The sequence below is a fragment of the Phasianus colchicus genome, chromosome Z (genome assembly GCF_987193195.1).
Source record: "Phasianus colchicus chromosome Z, bPhaCol1.hap1.1, whole genome shotgun sequence".
Lineage (NCBI taxonomy): Eukaryota > Metazoa > Chordata > Aves > Galliformes > Phasianidae > Phasianus > Phasianus colchicus.
This window is the reverse complement of record NC_143476.1, coordinates 16,270,368-16,295,201: the sequence shown is the minus strand read 5'-3', so window position 1 is coordinate 16,295,201 and position 24,834 is coordinate 16,270,368. Positions and strand designations below refer to the sequence as shown.

The 24,834-nt window shown below is 39.1% G+C and overlaps 1 protein-coding gene across 1 annotated transcript in view; it reads right to left on the bottom strand.

Moving 5' to 3' along the window:
* Positions 1-24,834, bottom strand: part of EPB41L4A (erythrocyte membrane protein band 4.1 like 4A) — a 131,740-nt gene that overhangs the window by 44,092 nt on the left and 62,814 nt on the right. Inside the window, exons 5-11 of the mRNA XM_031609903.2 lie at positions 18,466-18,563; positions 17,432-17,552; positions 12,852-12,939; positions 11,373-11,461; positions 10,942-11,005; positions 1,594-1,685; positions 592-669 (exon numbers count right to left, since the gene is read on the bottom strand). Of these exons, the coding sequence (XP_031465763.2) occupies positions 592-669; positions 1,594-1,685; positions 10,942-11,005; positions 11,373-11,461; positions 12,852-12,939; positions 17,432-17,552; positions 18,466-18,563 (630 nt within the window). The remainder of the gene's footprint in view (positions 1-591; positions 670-1,593; positions 1,686-10,941; positions 11,006-11,372; positions 11,462-12,851; positions 12,940-17,431; positions 17,553-18,465; positions 18,564-24,834) is intronic.

The window sequence follows — 24,834 nt, the reverse complement described above, 5'->3', positions numbered from 1 at the left end:
CCAGCTCCTCCAATTGGAAAAGATAGGTCCTCCTCCTTTCAGATCTGCCCTCACTTATATTCTAAAATCAACAACGCCACATCAGCACTACTGCTGCAACATTAAATATCACCGTCCAGATCAAGATTGTTTGCAGGAGCTCAGCTGCAGGAGCTTTATAAAGAAGAATCTCACAGCTACACATTTTCTACATTTCTCTGCACCCTCTTTTGGTTAATTCCCAGAAGAAAGGCAGCAGTGCTCCTCTACTGTGGTATTTCTCAGATGTCAGATTAAAACCCTCAGGGCAAGAACATACTTTCAGAATTTACAATGATACTCTGACTTAAAGCACTGACAGAGTTCCTTCCACTTTCACTGTGGACACCAGTAAGCCTTAGCCAGCTCTAGTGATCTGGGTAATATGAAGGAACTTTCACATTTGTCCCTGGACTGCCGCAGACAGTCTGGTGAAGTGGTGCTGGTTCTCGTTTTGTGAACAGAACTGCCCCATTGCCTTGCCTGGGTGGAACTTTTCTTTCATTGGAAGAGAAGAACAAAAGGAATAAAGGAATTAAATGAACAGAAATTTAAACAACAAAATAAAGTCACCTGTATCGATGTTTATAACCTATGGATCCAAACTTGCTGAATTTTCTTGACAGAGAGCTTGATTCATTCTCTGGCATTCTATATAGTTCAAAAAATAAAACAGAGCGAGATAAACAGGTAGGTCTCAACTCTCCTTCCCAAGAAAGGAAAATACAAATTTCAGATTCCAGAAAAGTAATCTTCTGTCAGTTGTTCTTCATCCCCACCTCCTGACAGATTCTTGTGGGGTTGAGAGCTCCACAACACCACAGGTTTATGCTCTCCTCTTTTGATTAACTCATCAATTCAAGGCCAACTGCAAACTGCTGGCACTGGCATCCTTTTGCTTAACATTTCACAGGAGCAGGCAAAAACATGATAACATGGCAATGAGACTGCAGAAGGAATTCTGAGCTTACTCATTCATGGCATTGCTAAAACCAACCCCAACCATCTCATCATTTGATTCCCACCCACAGGCCCTTGCACTTCTCTGCCACTATTTTGCAATAGTAAAATAAAGTGTTTTAAGACCTCCAATATCATACACTTCAATAAATTAGCAAAATGTTATAGAGCTGCAGTCTATAAAAAAATAAAAGAAACTCCATGCTCCCTAAAGAATGCTACTCAAAAATCATAGATACAGCAATGCATGAAAGCAGAAAGCCTCAAAGTCAATGATGCTGAAGAGAATTTGATGGTTAAATACCTAAACGTATATTGCAGCTTAAACCATGTCATATATATGCATGGATACTTCAGTTAAAATTTACTGGAAATTTAATGGAACTTGAGGTACTGCTTCGAAAAATATTCTATGACAAAATAAACCACTGAATTTCTCAAAGATTTTTAAACATTTTTTAAATATCATTGTAAGAAAAGGGAAGGGAAAGCATCAAATTTTAAGAGTATGGTACAATCAAAACAAAAATGTCTTTCCAGGAAGCAAGCCTCATACATTCTTATTCAATACTGTCTCTCTTCTTTTGGCAAGAAAAACATGTCAGCATCACTTACCTAAAAAACGTATGATGTTCTACACAGCACTTCCAGAGATGTTTGCATGTGATCTTGTCACGTGCCTCAAAAAAGAAGGAAGTTTCATTGCACTGAAAGCAAAACAAAAGAAATCAATATTGTTATGAGGGATTCTGCCAGTGAAACAAATCTTCATTTATTGAACACTGGAAATGACTATCTCATATCAATCAAGGTCTGTAATTCTTTGCAATTGTTCTTTTGAATTAGATAATTCATTTCTGTTCCTCATCAGTTGAAAATAGTTACTTTAAAAATGCATTCCTTAGATACAGAAAAACAGAACAGCAAGATGATTATCACACTTCTGTTTCTTGATTCACAGGTTCACAGACATCAACTCCTCTCCTACCTAAAAAGCAAAAAGGTTTTTCATACAGTTTGCTTCTGATTCTTTCTGAAACTTCACCTCATATCTGAGGTGAACAAATTTAATCTTCACAAGACCCTGTTTAGCAATATAGAAAAGGACATGAAGAAACTTAAGAGAGAAACTCACATTTGTCATATATACTATCAAGTTACAGCACATGGAGAAAAAGCACAAGATATGCAAGTAGAGAAGAATTTACATAAAGCTAGATATCTTTTGATGGGGAGAAGGAAAGATAAACAGAACAAAAAAGCTAAATTCAGAGTAATTAAAAATACTTGGAAAAAGGTCAAAGGTTAAAATCTTCAAATTCACATGCAGAGGCAATAGTGAAGAAAGACAATGAACAAGCATTTTCAAAGCTTAAAATCAATTCCCTAGTAATTTGGCAGTCAGTGCAGTAGACATGAGGAAACCATAAACCACAGGGAGAGATGAAAGAGAAGGCAGACACATACAAACTATAAAACGATTCCAGTAGACAAGAAGAAGCAACAGACATGTCACAGAGCTCGTTTCCAACAAGTTAAACATTCAACAACATTCACGTAAAATACATTTCCATATCTCTGTTGCTCAGTAACATTCAGTTTTCCATTTTTTTTCTGTTATTTGCAAAACAAATGACTACACCAACTGACTGAAGCATGAATCCTCAGCACGAGCTAAGTCCTAAAATCTATTCTCACAAACAGGCTATGAGTCATACCACACTGGGCAGCTGGTTTTAGGAAATGGATGCCTTAGTGCCAGTTATACTTCTGCAGTGCCATGCATATGCAGGTAAAGAGTTCTGGCAGGTTTCTCATATACCTCTTTTAATTAGGTATTGTGACCTGCAAGGCACTTGCAGTGCTGTGAACTAACTCAGCATGCTCTCTAGATTTCAACATTCCATCTCTAACAAAAATCAGTTAACATGTCTATTAAACACACAAAATCACAAATGCTCAAGCAGCCTTTTCCCCACCCTGAAACAAGTAATAGTAAAAATGACAGATCTCTGCACCTGCTGTTAGAATAATTGAAATTTTATTCCCTAAGTAAAGTAGAAATTGGAGACATATATATAAACTTATTTCCTCCCATGGATAATTTTAGTTATATTATTCCACTGTAAAAGTGTAATGGCTGCCTGGGACAGTTCCATGAAATATCCAAGGAATGAATATCACATTCTAATCTTCCATCAAAAACATATTTTCTTCTCTGGTGCATCACACCAAAAAAAGACACACTGCCACTGAGAATACTGAAAACTAGGATTTATCTGATATTGCTGTGCACAGCATAAAATGATTAAGTATTCAATTATTCCCATAAATGTATTCACACAGTTGCTTAAAAAACAATTTCATGCTTGACAGGGATCTTAACTTCTCTGAAGAACTCACAAGGGCTTTAAGATGGAGAAAAATAGGTTTATAAAAAGTAAAACTAAAGACCTACATTTCTGAAGTTTCTTATTAGTTAACTGCATTTAAAACAAAGAAAAAAACACCTACTGAATAAGACTGTCAAAGAAAAAATTCTATTTATCCTATAATTTCCAAAAATAACTACACTGCTCGTGCCTCTCTGGCAGCCAGAAACTCACGGAAAGATCATGCTGCTTTTTTATATTCAGTGACATTAGAATGAATTATTTAATGAAGGCATGTCAAAGGATACTTTTCATTCACATATTTGACAGACAGCAGAAACATAGTATTATTTACTTTAGATTATAGTTTCTGGATCAGACTATCATCTGACATGACTTCATATAAACCCACACAACTGTAGCAGTCAGAATACTTAGAAAGAACAATATCAGATCAGATCTCTGGTACTACAAGTCCTTTGCAATATAATGATTCATTTCACTTCTGCTAGGGAATAACTCAATTACTCACCTTAAATATGTAGCATCTTTTTTTTATGCACTCCTAATTTTCAATTTAGGCAAAGAATCCTCTGCTACACTTGAATTTATTTAATTATACAGTCTCAAAGGAGAGAGCTTATGGGTTTTGGAAAGATAGAGGTAAAGAGAAATCAGAGTTCTTTTGTTTTTTTAAAGTGACTTGTGAAAATATAGTATTTATGCAATACTTTACTATTAGCCTGAATGTTGCTGAGACTGAGGGAAATACTTCTATAGTGGAAAAAGTTCTATTTTTCTATGTTTTCTTCTAAGTTACAGTTTAAGGATTTTCCCATATGTAGAATAAATGAGAAGGTACAGCTATGCTGTCATACGATTGTAAGATCTGATCAGAAAACATTAATGATTCTATTCTTTAAAGGTCTTATTTTACAAGAAGAGAACTCATCTCAGCTAATAAGTTAAAAATCTGGATGACGAACTACATGCTGAAACAGCTATTACTCAGCCAGCAGTAATCAAGGGCTGAAGAATCAAAGGAAGCCTAGCCCCACAAACTGTCAATAAGTTAAGTTATGGAATTCAGATTTGGGAAAACTGGCTAAAAAATTAAGAAAGGGACCAACAAGCTTTCTGATAACAAACAGAGGTTTGAGTTTGAAGGAAAAACACACATCTGAAAACTAAACACTGCTTTATAATGGATCCATTTAATAAGCTAAACAGCACAGTTTTTTTTATACTAAACATGAAGAAATAAAGCCCAGAACATTTATCCCAAGATTTTTACCTACACAGGGATGACAAATCATAACTCTTAATTATATTTCACTTTGTCTTAGTTGCAGTTCTTCTAACTCTGATATAACATGCAACAGCATATCGAGGATTAGGACTTTTTCCACTTACTATTTAAGATAGTTTGAACTACTGCAAGAGCACTGTGATGTCTGTCACAATTTTTAAGTCCACATACAAAAATAAAACCATACTAAAGGCAGTAATAACTTCCAGGGTTACTCTTTCTCCCCTGTAGGTGGAGCACGAATCACCATACCTGCTGACACCATTAACTTTTGTTTCTACTAAATGGCAACCTTTTTATCAGCTTCACCTACCATCGATTCTTTATGGGCTCACAGCTTCCAGAGTGGTACAGTATACAGATGACCAAGACATGGGCCCACTTCAGAGCTTGTCTACCTTCTGGGAAAGATGCTTATGCTCACTGGGCAAGCAGAAAAGCACTTATTTTTGTACTTCGTATTTTTGTGATTTCTTGCCATGCCTGTGATTTGCAGCAGCAAGGGAGGGGGCAGGATTCAAAGGCACAGCCCTTGCTGCCCCAAGTGGCTGCTGACGTGCTTGGCCATCTTCTCCTGGTCCCTAGAAAGGATCCAAAACTCCATGAGGACAAAGATTAGGCACTCCTCCCTTTTAAAATGCTCTCATCCTTCAGCTTCAAACAGTGTCACAGCTCATGCTGCCATAGCCTCACCACCTCTTCTAACCATGGCAGGAGGGACAGCCAGATCAGCACAGAGGTTGTAGCTTGACTTATACGTGCTTATTAATAAATGGGTACCTCAACATGTATCCACAGCCCTGTATCGCTGATGGCCAGGATGGATCTGGAGGGCATCTGAGGTCTCCATGAGTCCCCTGGCAGTTGGTGTGCCACCCAACCATCACCCACCTCCCTGCTCACTGAATGTATACAGCACTACTGGACCTTTGATAGCTTGCCAGAAGACATCCCAGGGATCAAACACATGCTGAAAACACATGCACTTAGCTGCAGTGACTTCTGACAGGACAAACATTGGCTACCACCATTCGAAGCTCAGAAAAAAGGCAGACCTGAAAAGGAACTCTTGTCAGCAGACACAGCGCTTCCTAGGTGGCACTGAGTAGCAGTGCAGCATAAGGAGCTTAAGGAGAGATCTTGTTCCCCTACCAAACACATCATCCACTCATCAATATGTACTGCAAACGCATCCACATGTAACAGAAATATTAAAGGTAGCTCTGAAGCTACTGCTTCAAAACATTATTGGTGACCAGGTCAGGCACACTCCTAATTGTTAAGTAATTGTTTCTTGATGGAAAATATTCTGTCTTTTATGTGTTTACATAGTGCATACCAGGCATAGCTTATGGACAACGTATTAGCGGTTACACAAGCTCAATTTTTAAGAGCACTATGCAAGTCAGTAATCAAAATTAGTGATGATTATGGCAGTTTGCATGAAGCATATCAAGATCAAAACAAAAGCGTCTTGTTATCACATTATTATAATTATATACATATATAAAATTAAAAAAATATTAAAGATGAACTTATCAAAACAGTGCTTACACTAACACCTTAGTGGCAATGAACTTAGGCTTATTCAGGGATTTTAATGGTATTACTCCTTCAAAAATATTCATTACTGAAGATGCTACTACTAAGATTAGCACTTCTCACAACTTTCGTGATGGCTCAATAAGAACTTAATAAAGGGAAATTTAAAAAAAAAAAACAACAACCACCAACTAAAACAACAATCAACCAACCAAAAAATAGCAGCTCTATATTGACCTAACTGCTTGTTCACCTCTGTCCTCCATAACAACTCTGGCTTGAGTGAATACAAATGTAAACAATAAGAAAGCCGTGTGTAATTCTTAAAACATAACAAAGACCAAAATTCAGTTTTTGTCTTCAGTAGAAATTGTAGCTAAGCTGGACATCAGAACAGGAAGAACACCTTTTCACCTGTTAAATCTTCTCAAGAAACAGAAAGAGGAATAAATCAAATGAAACACTCCTGCCTAGAACTTGTCACTCAAGGTGGAATACAGTGTGTGACAGGTAAGGACCACCTTACAACTATTTTTCAGATTTTAACAAATATAAAAGGAGGTTAAATATGTATATTTTTATATATATATGTATATCCAAAGTCTTCCATAACAATTAAGAAAACACCTTGTATTTAGACGAGTTTCAGCCACCAGACTGAGGAACATTCTATAATTTGGAACTACCCTGAAGTTCATAAGAATGCATCAGTGGTTGGTACAGCTCCTTAAAAGTGTCTTTACTTACTGCACCTTATGAATTCTGCTAAGATTTTTCAACTGACTAAGAAAGACTGCAGAAGAAGATATGTCTTGCAAATGTGTGAATAATTTTAATTACACTGCTTAGGGGACTATTCTGACCTGAAATAAACCAAATTTCAAAACACCTCTAAGCAAAAATTTTAGACTGTCGTTAGACCCTACTTTTCAAACAAGAAACAATGAAAGCAAGTATTTCACACATTCAACAATTTCATTCAACAATTCCTGGTTCAGTGAAAGAGGGATACAAAAAATAGCAAGTATCTTTGCATATATTCTGGAAAGGAGTGAATTTATTCACTTACACATTCAGATACAGTTAAACCAAAGTAAAAGGTGTGGTTAGCAAAAACAGCATGGGGCTGCACGGGATAGTACAGAAGGGCTTGCTTGGTACCCTTCAGCAAAAAGAGCTCTGCCTCTCGAACTCCTGAATATTATTACATCTGTGCTCCCAAACCACAAAATCTGTTAACCCACTTTCTTCTCTATTTCATTCGCTTCCTTAGATGAGAGAAAACTGGGAAGAAAGTGGTGTTCCTCACATGGAGAAAGCACAGAAAATGACCCAGGTACCCATTAAATAGGTGGCCTCTGCAGAGCACATCCCCTGTGACCAGGACTTGTTTGGCACAGGAGGGCCTTCTGCAGCCACCTACAATGCTGAAATCTCTTCTACCAAGGTTGCTCAACACATATCTACACTACCAGAAATTGTGCAAAGGTATCAGATGTATCTCTCTGTTTACTTAAAGGAATCTGCACGAAAATACTCCATCGTCTTCAAAAATTCTCTGCAGCTGTATGCTGTTTAGGGAACCTTCTGTGCAACCTACACAGGGGAGACATTCCCAATTTGACTCTGATACTTCAGGACTTCAAAAAACGCCCACATCTCAGAATTCACAGCATAGGTCCAGGCAGGAGACAACAAAATAATGATACAGTGATTAATACTACTGAAAAATGGCTTCTGTGATTTGGCCCAGGTCTCACATTTCACATGTCAGAACAAGCCACTGATGGGCAAATACCAAGAGCAGTATTTTGTTTATGAAGGGATAACAGCAATACCCCTAGGGAGAAAAAAAATGTAATGTAAGCAAAGCAATGAAGCAATGAAAGATAAAACCAAAATCCCAGCAGTCATGCTTTCACACAATAGCAACAGGTACACAGGAAAAAATACACAGAACAAACAAGTTAAACACACAGGAAATGTCCTCGTGGAAGAGAGAATAACTGCAAGAGCCTATGCTACAAAACAAAGGAAAAATAACTTATTTATTATGATACAGTACAAATATCTTGAGATTATTAAATAATCAAGTTTATGAAAAGTTTAATAACGTAAACAGTAAACTTGGCAGCTGCAGCCATAAAAATTTATCCCAACACAGGCACCCTAAAGTGCATGTTTTAGGTAGCCTACAGACACAGAGCTGTACATCTTGACTGACATTTCTAAATCTGTCAAGGAGATTAGGTGTCCACTTCCACCCATCTATCGGGAAGTATACATCCCAAGTTTTCTGGCAGCTTTGAAAAAATCTCATACAAATTTATTTGAAGGAAGATATCAAAGAAGCTCCTGTAAGTAACACTGTTCAGAAGAAAAGAAACACTTAGCAGGCACTAAAAGCACAGAATGCTTCCACTTAATGAATGCAAGTACCGTTGAAAGGCGCCTGCCAGTATGAGCAGAAATGTGGGGAAACACAAAGGGCAAGCCAGCCTGCACAGAGTTTTCACTACAGTATGGAAAATGTGATTCAAGAAAGCACTCAAACTGAGAAATAATCCATACTTCTTATTACATTATTAACTCCTTTGCTAAATGCCATAAAGCTCCATATAAGACATGGGAAATTCTCCATTATTTCATCTCTGGTGTACCTTCCAACAAATTTTAGCAGATGGTGGGCTTCCACCTATTTCCTATGGAGAATGTTCCTCATAAATGCCACTGCCTGTGCAATTTTTCACTGATTTTAGGGCCATGCTACTTTTTCTTGTAATGGTGCTGTCCCATACTAGAGAATAATTCAACCCTCTAAACATTCCTCCCTTGAAATTGTCTTAGACACATATCCATTTTCAGACTGCACTTGAAAGAGTTTATGTATCCAAAAAGTTTATGTACATCCAAGTAACTGAACTGCCTGGAAATGAGTTGTACATTCCAGACTTGGTACACCACCTCCATTACAAGGAAAGTATTAATTCCCAGTGACGGGACGCAGGATGGAGCAAAAATGGCATGTTTAGTTTCCTATAATATCCTATCAATGGCTTTAATCCAGAGACTAAGGCTACCAATCCTAATTAATAACTTTTTCAAAATACCACCACGAGAAAGCTTACAGAAAGAAAGAGGAAAGAAAGAGAAATGCACCATGTTGGCATTTCCTTACTAGCTAAGGTATGAAGAACTGAAGAAACTTCAAATGAGCATTAGCTGCAATGATGGGACACACCCTTGTACTTACTGTTCTCTCAAACAATTTCCTAAAACTACTTGTTGAGACTTGAAATTACCAAATGCTGTCAAAGAGTTTTACTTAAAATCACAATAGCAAGTGCTTGCCAGCCATCAATATCCACAATCTAAACTTAAGCACATTACCCAAATCTCCCAGGTTTTTTTTTTTTTTTTTTGTTCATCATGTTAAACCTTTGCAATTCCACACATTTCAAAACAAAAATTTAAAAAATCGAAACATCTGCACCACTGAACAGAAACCACAGCATCATTTCATTGCAATCCACCCAAAGTCAACGCCTGTTTGCACATGAATAGGTATTCATCCTTCAAGAGAAACGCTGAGAAAACTTTTCCCAACCTTCTTCCAGTCTTTAAACAATTCCAATTTCAATAAACACATCAGCAGAAAGAGACTACCCATGGCTCATCACACCAAATAATAACAAGCCACTTCTGAGTAACAAAAGCAAAACTCGCCAGTACATCCGCGCAAGCACAAGAAATGCTATCTGTAACAGAACCAGCACAACCAGTCAGCAGTATGCTCACATTTCCCGTTTGTACTGAAGGCATCACCTGGGCTCACAGAAAAAATCACGGATGAGTCTAACAGCCACTGCACAGATAAGTGAGCATATGTAGATAATGAGTAACGTGGAGTACTGCCAACAGGCAAATACTTCTTACAAAACAATTGATCTGTCTATAAATTTTCAGTCCTGATATTCCAAGGAAGCCTACAATTAAAAAAAAAAAACAACCAAAAACAAACAAACAAACAAAACCAAACCCACAACCTCATCCCTACATCACTAACATTCTCTCCTGCCTACTTCCCCACTTCCCATGCTGCACAGATGATAAATATTCTTCTCCTTTTTCCACTAAGTCAATATAAAAATCTCTATCACCTTGCCATCCTAGCTCCACTGGAAACAGCAATTTTTTTCTCTCAAATAGTCTAATGAAACAATCATGTTAAATTCTGACAAATGTATTTCAGGCTATATTATATGGCTGCTTCTCTCTCCGAGCTACAAAATTAGTATGGCTAAAACCTTCCTGTGTTTTCCTTGCTTCAGCTTCCAAGTGATACTACCTCTCCCTGTTGATTTTTCCCTTGTTTAAAAGCACTACATATCAATGTAAACAAGGCACTGCAGAAGCAGTTTAACATCCAGATCACAGTAGAAAATCATACAGATTTGTTTTAATTCCTGCCCTGCTGAAGTTCTCTCCCTTGGTGCGCAACACTTTGGCAGAAAATATTTTCTCTGTTCTTTAATAAAACTGCAAGCATCATCGGGAACATATTATGCTTAAGGATAGTTTTCTGGCAGTGAATACCAAAAAAATTAACTAAGTACACAGCTTCTTGAAGAAAATTTAAATAAAATTAAATAAACTCTGACGGATAGAAAAAGAACTATGAATTACGTGGACATGAGTTTGCTCTTTTTTTTTTTTTTACAGGTTTAAATAAAAACTTACATCTTTTCCCAGGACTCTGAGTTCAAACTGTGTTTCTTTGAAGTGAACTTTTGTAATTCTAGGCCTATAATAATGGGGAAAAAAAGACAGAATTTAATGAGACTTTAATTTTACAAATAATAAAATATAAAGCTGTATATATTTATATGTGTGTATATAAAATCAGATTCATAGGTTGTATTATTTTTTCAGATCTGCACCAGATATTAAAAGAAAATTAGCAGTATTTAACAGTAACTATGTTAATGTAAAACATAATTTTCAATATTTGTATTTTAAATAATGAAAAATGTGTAATACAAACAAGGCTACAGTTCTTTTTTAAAGATAGTAATACAATTAACCTTTCAAACAAATGCCTCAAAACTATACATTTCTATACAATATCATTGGTTTTGTTTTGACACAGATTGCAGTTAAAATACACCTACCAGAAATATTTTCCTACTTGCTTTTTATTCTTGTAGACTACAACTCCTATGGGTGTCAATCCTAAAAAATATTCAGATTTGTTTTCACCCTATAAAATAAAAACATATGTCACTCAGTTATTTACATTTGTACTTGGCATCACTGTAGCAGTGAGGTCTAGGAGGAAGCCAGCATGACTGACTGACTTGAGCATGCTGCAAATGGGAACATAGCACTTCATCTACTGATGGAAACTCCAGTATGAAAACTTTTACATGCATATACAGAGAGGCAAGAAAGAATGGTAGCAATGGAAAGAACAGAAGTTTCCACATCCTATGACGAAAAGCAAAAGCATTTTTTTGCTATGGAACTATTTTTGGCTGTTAGGAAAACCTTAGTGCATGAGGTTAGAAGAAAGCCAACTCCAAAAAGTTGCCTCCTTGAGAGACCCAGAGAAAGTCCTGTAAGCTCTTAGCTAGAGAGCATGAATCACAAAAAACACCAACTGCGAAATTGAGAAACTGCAGAAAGTGGCCAACACCACTAATTTAACAAGGTTTTGTTGGATCATGTCAAAGTTTCTTTCAGTAACTCCCCCAGCTTTCTGTGGGTGGGAGGGGCACAGAATACAACTACGATTAAGCCATGGGATGCATTAAAAATACTTAACGTTGTGAGCTACACAATTTTCAGCAAAAACCTAATCTTCTGGTATTATCTTGGCTTTTTTATTTTCTTTCAAATGATTTTACAGCATTGATATCTGACTCAGTTAACTATCTACTTTGCAGCTTCCCATCCAAAGCTCTGATTTTCTTTTATTCAAGAAAGCCTGCCGCAAGGACAATTATTCAAACAAAACAGGATGACGTTTCCACCAGGAGCACATAGCCTCCAGGTGATGACTTGGCTCCAATCCGAACAAACATGTTTTACAAATGAAGCAGACTCACTTGCTAAGACAGTACAGGCAATGTGCAATGCTGCATGGTACAGTGGAGGAAAGGTTGAAAACATGTTCCATGTCTTTAGCAAGACCTTCATAATTAAGACAGACATGCTACTGATGCCCCACAACTAGTTCTTGCAATAGTACTGAAAAGTTATCTGTATTCACTTATTTATACAAACATAATGTGCAAATTCTAGTGTCAAAGACAAAAGTTGTAACGCTCACTTAACTCTTCTGATGCTTGCCCTGAATATGTGTTACTTCTATGAGTTCCTTTTTTCTAGAGTAGAGATTATTGTCTTTTGTAGGTGCAATCACATATACACAATATAATCACTGTAGGCTTTTGTACACATTAATGACTTAATCTATTCAGACTTAATCTATTCAGTCTGTAAATGAGTCTTCCTTTGCATTCCTTTGGTGTATTATTATCTTTTATGTTACCCTGTGGTGACTAAGCCATATAAATGCACTCCCCCACAATACTACAATAGATTTTCTTGCATTGCCAGCAAGATTAAAATAGTTAAACAATACTTACATAAACAGGATGGAGATCCACTCCATACATTTCCAGGGATTTGGCCACCTCTAAGTAGTTTGCTTCTGCCTCAGCAGGAACTTGACCCCTGTAAACAAAATTCTATATAACAGCATTGCATTTCCAGTCGCCACGTTAAAATAAATCAGATTAATAAACACAATTTGCTGGACAGACACACAACCCTTCCTACCATTTTCTGCACTGTCTCTCTCCTTGTAGCACTTTCCTTCCACTGCCCTCAAGTAGGACTGGACAACAGGTACAAACTTGAATTAAATTCTCTGCTCTAAGAGCCTACCACATATACATACTATCACATATAAAACATATACTTACTGCAGCATCTAATTTTTCCCTGCTGTCACAAATTCTTTAAACATTCAATTCTTTTGAATATGCAGAATAAGTTCTTTTTTAATAACTACCTGGATGGTAATAAAGCAGGAATAGAGTGACGAATTAGAGGACTAATTCCCTACAGCAGAGCTGAAGCTACAAAGAATTACTGAAAGCAAGGTTCATAACCAGGTAAAATATTATTCTCTCTTCATAAAATAACTTGCCTACAGGAAGTCACACCAACTGGCAATACACAGTTTGGAGACTACCACAAGAGATCAGCAGATTCAAAGATCCAGCTCACCTTTCCATTTGCATATACCAAGTCATCATTGAAAAACTATCGTCAGCTGAATGCAGCAAGAAACAGTAGGGGAAAACTGGAGGGAGAAAAAAGTCTGGACTACTACCAGGTACATATTAGATACAAACTGGAGAGGATTTCTTTTTAAGAAGTACAAGACTAAATACATTTTAGGCCTTAAATGCAGGTATACAACTTATACTGAGAATACATCAACTCAAAAAGATGCACTGCCTGCTTCATGCCCTGACTGCCCTCTTGAGCAACTATTCCACTGCCTCTGCAGTGTTTCAAATTCAGGGTGAGAAGCAGATCTCAAAATTTTGATATAAGACCTGGAAAAATCCTGCCATATACATGTTCCTATCTCTTATGTCCTTATTCTCTTCACCTAACAGATATTTTTAAGGCTTCTCCAACTTTATTTTATGCCTCACAATGTAAAAACAAACAAACAAAAAAAAGTGAAATACCCAAAATGGCAGTGCTAACTTAAGTGTTATAGGAATAATGGGCATTAAGAAACCAGATGAGGTTCAACAAAAGCAAGTGTAGAGTCTTGTATCTAGGGAGGAATAATTGCATGCACCGGTACAGGTTGGGGGATGACCTGCTGGAGAGGAGCTCTGCGGAGAGGGACCTGGGTGTCCTGGTGGATGACAGGTTGGCCATGAGCCAGCAGTGTGCCCTTGTGGCCAAGAGGGCCAATGGTATCCTGGGGTGCATTAAAAAGAGTGTGGCCAGCAGGTCGAGGAAGGTGATCCTCCCTCTCTATTCTGCCCTCATCTGGAGTACTGTGTCCAGTTCTGGGCTCCCCAGTACAAAAAAGACAGGGATCTCTTGGAAAGAGTCCAGCGGAGGGCCACAAAGATGGTGAAGGGCCTGGAGCATCTCCCCTATGAAAAAAAGGCTAAGCGAACTGGGTCTGTTTAGCCTTGAGAAAAGAAGACTGAGAGGGGACCTGATCCAGGTCTATAAATATCTAAGGTGTGGGGGACAGAGTGGTGAGGCCAGACTCTTTTCAGCAGTGTGTGGAGACAGGACAAGGGGAAATGGCCAGAAACTGGAGCATAGGAAGTTTCACACAAACGTGCACAAGAACTTCTTTATGGTGGGGATGACAGAGCGCTGGAACAGGCTGCCCAGGGAGGTTGTGGAGTCTCCTTCTCTGGAGATATTCAAGACCCGACTGGACACCTACTTCTGTGACCTGGTGTAGGGAGCCTGCTCTGGCAAGGGGATTGGACTAGCTGATCTCTGGAGGTCCCTTCCAACCCCTACGATTCTGTGATTCTGTGATTCACTCTGTTTTCTGACACTTCTAAATCCTTGACACCTTATTGCAGCCAAGCGGCAAAAAAATATCAGAGCTGTGGATCAGAAAATGAGTAAAATATTATTTTTAAGGCAGATGTCACTGATACAACCAGAGTTTTCCTGGATTCTGAAGTTTTTTTCAAACTTTTGAGGCAAATAGGTCTTATTCTGATTTATTATGCTAAGGAATAGAGAAACTTAAGGGCAAAGAATGAATTGCAGCAGAGGGGTTGGAGCTTGATGACCTTTGAGATCCCTTCCAACCCAAGCCTTCCTATGATTCTCTGAATAAAGTGATCTGGTAGTACCTAGGAATTCATCTCAACTTTCAATTCTCCAATGCAACCTTTGTGATGCTGAACCAAACTCTCTGTGCCTCAGTTTCCATTCTCTAGATCAGAAAAAAAAACCCACTATTTTTTCATAGGAAGATCTGTATTAAAGTTCTCTGTAATGCATCAATTACTAAAAAGCAGACAGACAACCATACAGAAATAATTAGAGAATAATTGTTTTAAAGAGAAAATTCCAGTCAATGCGGCAACTGATGCAGACTCCAATTACATGAGAATCTTTCAAAGAGAACAGCTGTGTCTCTGTGTTAATAGCTACTATCATCAAACAAGTAACGTACAAAATTAAAAGCAAGAAATTAGTTATCTTTTATCCAGACTGTGGCTTTATTATAGTAAGAAAATCAAGAAATCTAGATCTACATACAAGATGGCTAGTTCTGATTATCTTTACATGACTTTGACAAAGGGTACGATCACAGAATGTTTCTTGCTGTTCTCATGTTAATAAATGGTTATACCACAATTGCACCTAGCTTGGACTTGTTAGAACAAGCTTCTTTAGAATTACCAGGAAAACGAATTTGGAGATAGGCAAGTAAATGTTTGTTTTGGCTTTATGTACAGTTGAACTTCTTTCCTATATTTTATTTTCAAAACCAGTTTTACGTTTTGAATTTTGATGGCATTGTGGTCTAACACTGGCAGGTTGGGAAGCCAAAGCACTGACTTGCAATGCTTTCACATAGTAACTGCTGGCTCTGGCGCTGTCACTCTACACCAAGAGTACTTCAGCCTACAACTAAACTCACTGAAAGCCTTTCATACAGGGCTATTTCTGAAAATGAGTAAACAGGACGGAAAGTGACTCTGAATTCCGTTTTACTGGAGTTTTTAAAATATTTTGTAACCCTTTTTGTACATTTAGTGATAGTGTAGAGTTAAACTTTCTCCTTAAGAACACTGGCCATAATGACATCGTGTATTTAAGCTATATTTGCACAGGATAGTGTTCTTAAATTTTTTTGTGTCCAAGGTGATTATCATTCTAATACCTGGTTGACAGAGAAATTAAGCTTTGCAGTCTCTATTATTTAAATGAATTTCTCTTTTCCAGTATTTTCCAAGCATAACTTGGATCTTGAGTCTGCTGATATATGTGTTTCAAATTTCTTCAGTTCTCCTTCATCCTGTACAGTAATCACAATATTCTACTCCTGCAATCTCTTCAATAATTGCTCTTGCCAAGTATCACAACTCAAGCATATTTCTACCTTCTCAGCTCCTCTTTATATGAAAGAAATGTTTTCAGATACATTTTTGATATCTGCAAACTTCTGTAATGCATGATTCAGTCTATGAGGCCCAGCAGACAACCTCTGATTACAATGCATTAAGTTTCCTGTAGAGTTTTTAATTTGTTTGCTTTTCGTCATGAAAACAGCATTTCACATGACACAAGTAATTCAGTGCTGCCTGGTGGCTGTTTCTAGGTGCTGTTGGTTTTTTTTCTTTTGAATCATAATTTTCTTTCTTATTGTGGAATTCATTACAGTGACAAGTGCCAATACATTTTACATAAGATATCTTAGTTAATAATAAAATGAAAGGACTCTACACTTGTAAAAAAATCCCGACTTTTTAATTCATGCAGATGTTGCAATTGAGTTTATCATTTAAACCGTGGGCATACAAGCTGCTTCACTGGTACCTCCTCCCATGTGAGCTGCTGCCACAAAGATTCATGCAGGTTGCTACAAGCATTCCTTCATTACCCTACCTAAGGATCTGGCAAGAAAATAGAGGTTTCATTGTACTAAGTACTTTACATTACTACATTAGTTGTTTTTTTTTTTCCTAACAGTTCATTATTTGAATACACAGGCCAGTACTAAGAAAAGAAATGTTGTTATACCCATTTTACAGACAGCAGACTGAGGCATGTGCATAGTAAACAACTTGCCCAAAACTGCACAGGAAAACTGCACTGAACAGAGAACTAAACTCAAAGATGTCAAAAAATTTTTATTTATTCTTTGAACATTCCCGAAAAGAGGAAATTGGAGTACTATTGCAAGTCCTCATTTAGAAAAACCATCACCAAGGCTGGACTGATTTCCAATCAGTTCTTCATTTGGTTTCTAAAAGAAAATTCCATCTACAGAAAACTTCTTCTGTCCCTGAGGGTTACAAGTGGATGGCCTGTGCTCTTTTCTAGAGCTGTAGACTTCCACTCTGTACTACAGGGTACTTCCAATTCCACCCACCAAGCATTTCTGAATTCAGTTCCACCCACAAAGCTCCCACAAGTATTGAATTCTTACATCAGAGTTTTGTGTATTCGTTCTATGGCATCTTCCAGCTCTTCCTTCTGGTCTGGAACAAAGCGGTACTCTGAGACGTAACCTGCTGTGTGCTTATATGGGTCATAGTCCCCCAGCTCAGCTGCGGTATAAAAGATGAGAAAAAAAGTTAGACAAGTTCAGTGCTTCATATTAATAAAAAAATAAAAAACATCATTTAATCCATCTATTTGTGCCAATACGCCTCTTCCCAAGTAACTGTAAGTTGACTACACCAACAGTTAAAAATTCCAAAGCCTATACTTTTTAGAAGAAAAGTAGATGATAATATTCAGCTTACATATAGAACTATCCATAGTAGACCACTATACTAGTATGTATAACAGATGGAGAAGTATAGTTTTTTAAGTATCTATCCCCTCTGGATATGCTGTAACATTACAAACAGAAGAGATAACTTTCCTAAGTAAAAAAATATGAGTGAGAAATGATTTTTTTTTTGTAAACAGCTTTAAATTCACATACATTGTTCAGATTAATTTACGCATCATCATGTAATTATAAAATAACTATGCTGATCTAACTATTCTCTGTGAAACTCTGTTGAAGTTACTATTTCATAAAAGCAACATGAACTGAGTTAATCTAAGAAAGCATTCCCTTTTGGTTTCTATCCAATCACCACTGAAGTCAAAAAGGAGGCTACAAGAGCTCCAAAGAAAAAGACATCATGTAACTCATGTTTCTTTCTACTTTTAATAGTTTATAGACCAAGAAAGTTATATGCTCAGTAGGAATGTTGAGCATTTCTCAAAATATCTCTTTAAAGCAATACAGAACAACAGGCTGACTACAAGAGCAAAAGCTTCAGCATCACCAATAGGAAAAAAATCAGAATAAAAACCATATCTTGCATATCCTGTAAGTTCTGCCAGAGGTGCCACTTTCTGCATTTTAACAGTAAGCAGTCTTTGACTATGAAAGAAGGAAAACGATCTATGTGCAAAAGACAAGATGTGACATACAGCAGCTTGTAGTTGCCCAGCAGAACTTACACTGAATTACATACGCTCCCAGCTGTGCAGCAGTGTTGACTGGACAAGGCAAGCGGCCCTGTAAGATATCTTGCTTGACTTGCAAGAAAAACTGATACCTAAAACAAAGAAAGAACACAAAACTATTATTTCAATATTGGGTATGATGCACCAAGTAGTGCTTCCTTATATTCCCATTTACTGACAACATAACACATTGCATAACTACATGTATTTCTGTTTGAATCACTTTTCTTCTTTTGACTTTTAAACCACAACTAAGATTAATCTATTGAAAGAACCTAGGTATGGAAGAAGTCTTCCTGACTTTATTAGAAAAGTTACGAAGTGGGGAAGAGGGCTAAGAAGTAGAAAAAATGTACAGGACAGACCTGATTAGCAGATCATCATAAGGAAGAAATGCTGACTCAATGGTTTCACCTCCAACTATCAGAATATCAAACCTACAGCAGGAAGCAGATCTCATAAAGTTCATTCCCCCATGAAAAAAATGTGAGGGCACACTATCAGTAGCTCACTGTATTTGTTACCATAGAGGACTGTCATGGTTTTATGATTGTTGGTTATCAGCATTCCACATCACAACATCGTGTAGTGCACTGGGAGTTAAACAGTTAATGCTCCAGATCCGGGCACCTGTCTGGAAGAGAAGAACTACTGCATTCCCCAGGTGACTGTTCGCTGTTCTGTTATCATTTCTGCTCAGAGGGAACACATTGCTAGGCCTTGGTAGGTCATCTGACATCCCTCTTTTTGATCATCAGTCTCCCCTCGCTGCTGCTCGCCCTGACTGCCCATCTCACCTCAGCGTTGTGGGGAGGCCTTCAGTTCTCAGATGCTCTTTCTCTCATTTTATTTGATTTAGTAGCTCAAATTCTAATTATACTGTATTATATTGTATTATAGTGTGTTATCTTGCGTTCCGTTTCCATATTTAGCAAATTAGTTTGTTTCTCCTCAGATCATTGCTGCTGTTTTTTAATTATTTTGGGGTCCCCTGTTTCCCTTTTCTGGAGACATGGATCTGTGGATCCCTCTGCCCCACCAGCCACAGAACTGGGCAGAACCAGCCTGTAAACCACTGACATTTTTGGTGGAGGACATGGGCATTAAAGCTGCTTCTTAGCTTTTAGAGTCAATTTCTCTCTGCTCTCGGAGAGTTTCATTGGAAAAGTTTCTCTCTTTTGCAGGTGCCCACTGAAAACTTGACCTTGAAAGTCCAGGTGGACTGCCAATATTCTGGGATATCTGTAAACTTTGAGCACTGCTATCTTGCTTCTGTAAAGAGCAAAAAAAAAAAAAAAAAAAAAAACTTTTTCTTGTAAAACTGCTTTTCAAGGGACTGCATGCCATCAATTTTTCTTTCTTAATGCTCAAAACATGCTGGGCCTTAATTAAGTTTGCCACTTTGCTCTTTGGAGCTATAGGTATATACAATTGATTGAAAACACTGATGGAAATACCGACCTGGTATCTGCATACAATGTGGTCTGCAACTCCAGAGGGAGTTCTAATTCTATAGAACTTGTTTTTAAACAGGCTCCCAGTCTCTCCTTTGAATCCTTTATCCTTTTTTTGAATGCTCATGTGATCACGCTGTTAATCTCCCTGAATGTACTACTCATCATTTCAGTCAGTATTTGTATTTATCATATTTTGAAGAAGCCTTCCTCAAAACCAGGGACTACTGAGTGGCAGGGAGTGTGGAGAGGCCTGGGAGAGAACTTACAGAGATGGACATCCTTGGTGTCATGGAATTTTACTCCAGATATTTGAGACAGGGATACTGTGGCTCAGGCAGATCTGAGGAGATACAAATGATTTGGGGCCTGGCTAATGCTTATTGGGCCTCATTTAATACTATCCTGGAGAGGGAGAGGGTTTCTGAAATTGAGAGAGAGAGTCTCTGTGCTGAAAGAGAGTGTCTCAGGGTTGAAAGGGAGAGTCTCAGGGAGACAGTACAAAATGGGCGAGGGAGTCCCCAAGCTGAAAAGGAGAGTTTCCAGGAGAGTCTCCAAGCCAAGAGGGAGAATCTCCAGGCTGAGCGAGAGTCTCCTGGTCAAGAGAAAAGACCTCCAATCTGAGCGAGACTCCCTCTGGTCCGAGAGATACAATCTCCAATCCAAGCAGGACTCTCTCCAATCTGAGAGAGACGTCCTCCGAAAGAGAGAGACTCCCTTCAATCCAAACTCAACAACCCTCAATTTCAAGACACCCTCCGGTCCAAACAAGACACCCTCCAGTCCGAGAGGAACATCCTCAAGTCCAAACAGGACGTACTCTGAACTCAGCGAGATGCCTTCCAGCATGCAAAATTCAGTCTCCAAATTGAATTAGAATTCAGGCTCATTGAGTCATGCTCGAATCTGAACTAAATACCCTCATAATCGAGCGAGGCAAACTCCAAGCAGAGTTGGAGAGTGAGAGCATCGGAACTGACCAACCTGATCAACCACAGGAGGCACCAGAATCAGTGTCAGCTGCCCCTGGATGAGGATGGAAAAGAAATGAATGTTGACTCACTTAGAACAGAAGAAAGAGGAGGAGGAGAAATTAGAGGAAGCAGAGACTGTAAGAGAAGAGGAGGAAAGAGCTCCAGAAGAAGTGTGGCTTGGAGATCCAGGGGAAGTGCTCCCGAGTCCAGGGGAGCAGCCCTGAACATTGCAGTCACCAACACCCAGGAGGGCAACAAGAAGTCCTGGAAGAGTAGGAGGTGAGCAAGACATCATTATCGTTACTGAATGAAATTTGAGGTCTGAGAAAAGACTTCAAATGAGCCTATCATCACCTCATTACTTCAGTGTTGGAACAGCCTGTGGCTAGGTTGTAGAGAAGCTCACCAACTGGGTGGCATTGCTAGGGACTCAGACATTGACAGAGGTATTAGTACATGCCAGAACCAGGCCTTCACCCTCTGAAAGCATATCCTGCTAGTTGTAAAAGAAAAATACCAGTTCAAAGACAATCTGATGCCTGAGAAAAAGAAATGGACTGACATGGAAAAAGGCATCTGTTATTAGAGAGAATATGCTGTGGTGAAAATGTTACATAGCCCCACCTTAGTTCCTGATGATCCAGCCCAAGAGCATGATCCTGAGAGAGTCAGGTGTACACCAAATATGTGGCGTATATTCACAAAGACTGCACCAGAAAGGTATATCTGCAGCATTGTATGGCAAAGGAGAAGGAAGACCCCTTATAAATGAACTGATTAGTAAACTTCAAGACTTTGAGTTACATTTTACCCCTCTACAAGCTTGTGTTTTATCCATTGGAAGAGTAGCTGAAAAAGTGGACAGAATGGAACAAACTGTGCATTACGCTGATGAATCCATGGTGGTATCACATACATCCATAGGGATCAGGATTCCCAAAACAGCCTACTGGAGGGGCTGATCAACTAGGTTTCCTCTCAATCTGCATCATCCCATGTCTCAGCTATCAAAAGAAGACATCCTCCTGCTTGAGCAGGTGACAACAGTAAGACCTTGTGGCGTTACCTATGTGACCGTGGGGAAGATGTGAAGAAGTGGCATAAAAATACAACTTCTGCACTTTAAGAACGGGTAAAAGAATTACAAGACAGATCAACCGCCAAGGTGAACTTCTCCAAAAAGGTACTGCTCCAGCTGCTGCAGGACTTGGCAAATACTGTAAGAACAACGGAGGTAACAAACAGAGGGGACCTGGCCCCTGCCAGGGTGGGGAAAAAATAATAGAGTGTATTGGACTGTGTGGATTAGATGGCCTGGCACATCCAAACCACAGAAGCGTAAGGCACTGGTGGACACTGATGCACAGTGCACTCTAATGCCTTCGAGCCACCAAGGGACAGAATCAATTTATATTCATAGGGTGACTGGGGGTTCCCAAGAGCTGACTATGTTGGAGGCTGAAATCAGCCTCACAGCTAAAGACTGGCAAAAACATTCCACTGTGACAGCCCCAGGGGCTCCCTGTATACTTGGTATTGATTAGCTCAGAAGGGTACCCAAATGGTATAGATGGGCCTTTGGAATAGCTGCTGTTGACACAGAAGGTGTTAAGCAGCTGTCTGTTTTGCCTGGCCTGTCAAAAGATCTGTCTGTTGTGCTGTTGCTACGAGTGAAAAAGCAACAGGTACCGATGCCTACAAGAACGGTACACAAACAGCAGTACCACACCAATAAGGATGCCTTGCTCCCCATTCATAAATTGATTTGTCAACTAGAGAGTCAGGGAGTGATAAGCAAAGCTCACTCACCTTTTAACAATTCCATATGGCCAGTGTGTAAATATGAATAGGTAGGCTGATGGTAGATTACTGTGGCCTGAATGAAGTCACCCCCACTGAGTACTGCTGTACCAGACGTGTTAGAACTCCAATATGAACTGGAATCAAAAGCAGCCAAACGGTATGCCACCACTGACATTGCTAATGCTTTCTTTTCCATTCTTAGGTCACAGAATGCAGGCCACAGTTTGTTTTCACCTGGATGGGCATTCAGTATACATGGAACCGTTTGTCCCAGGAGTGGAAACAGAACCCAACATTTGCCATGGGTTGATCAAAGCTGCACTGGAACAGGGTGGTGCTCCTGAGCACCTGCAATACATTGATGATATCGTTGTGTGGGGTGATACAGTAAGAGAAGTTTTTGAGAAAGGAGAACAAATAATCCAGATCCTTCTGTATGCTGGTTTTGCTATTAAGTGAAGCAAAGTGAAAGGACCTATCCACATAATTCAGTTCGTAGGTAAAAAGTGGCAAGATGGATGTTGTCACATCCCAATGAATGTGATCAACAAAATCACTGCCATGTCTCTGCCCACTAATAAGAAAGAGACACAATCTTTTCTGGGTGTAGTGCGCTTTTGGAGAATGGATGTTCCAAACTACAGCCTCACTGTAAGCCCCCTCTATCAGGTGACATGGAAGAAGAATGATTCTGTGTGGGGTCCTGAGCAGCAGCAGGCTTTTGAACAGATTAAAGAAGAGATAGCCCAGGCTGTGACCCTGAGGCCAGTACGGATGGAACAGGATGTAAAGAACATCCTCTACACTGCTGCTGGAGAGAAAGGTCCCACTTGGAGTTTGTGGCAAAGAGCCTCAGGAGAGACCTAAGGCTGACCCCTGGGATTCTGGAGTCAAGCGTACAGGGGGCCAGAAAAGGGCTGAGCTCCAACTGAAAAGGAGATCTTAGCCGTGAATGAGGGGGTTCAGGCAGCTTCCAAAGTAATTGGTACTGAAACACAGCTCCTTCTGGCACCTCGACTGCCAGTGCTGAGCTTTATGTTCAAGGGAAAGGTTCCCTCCACCCATCATGCTACTGATGCCACTTGGAGTAAGTGGATTGCATTGATTACGCAACGAGTGTGGATGGGGAACCTCAGTCGTCCGGGAATCCTAGAGGTGATCATGGACTGGCCTGAAGGTAAAAAGTTTGGAACATCACCAGCAGAAAAGGTATCTCATGCTAAAGAGGCCCCACCATACAATGAACTACCAGAAAATGAAATTTGCCCTGTTCACTGATGGATTGTGTCATATTGTGGGGAAGCATTGCAAATGGAAAGCTGCTGTGTGAAGCCCCACATGACAAACTGCAGAGGCCACTGAAGGGAAAGGAGAATTGAGTCAGTTTGCAGAAGTAAAGGCTGTCCAGCTGACCTTAGATGCTGCTGAATGGAAGAGGTGGCCGATGCTTTATCTTTACATTGACTCATGGATGGTGGCAAATGCCTTATGGGAGTGGTTACAGAAGTAGGAACAAAACAACTGGCAACAGAAGGGTAAACCTATTTGGGCTGCTGAAGTGTGGAAAAACATTGCTGTCCAAATAAAGAATATGGTTGTAAGAGTGCATCATGTAGATGCTCATGTGCCCAAAAGTTGGGCTACTGAAAAACAACAAAATAACCATCAGATAATTTGAGCTGCTACAATAAAGGTTGAAGGCTCAAATAGACTTGGACTGGCAACAGAAGAGTGAATTATTTCTAGTTTGGTGGGCCCATGAGACCTCGGGCCATCAAGGAAGAGATGCAACATACCATTAGCCATCGGGCTAGAGACCAAGGGGTGGAGTTAACTATGGATGCTATTACACAGGTTATTCATGACTGTGATACATGTGCCATAATTAAACAAACCACGAGGATGAAGCCTTTCTGGGGGAAGGGGTGATGGCAAAAGTATGAATACGGGGATTATATCACCTTGCCATGATCTCGCAGTGTGTGCTTACCATGGTAGAGGCAACCACTGGGTGGCCTGAAACATATGCAGAATCCCATGCTACTGCCCAAAGCACAATATTGGGTTTCGAGAAACAAGTCCTGTGGTGACATGGCACTCCAGAAAGAATTGAGTCAAATAATGGGACTCAT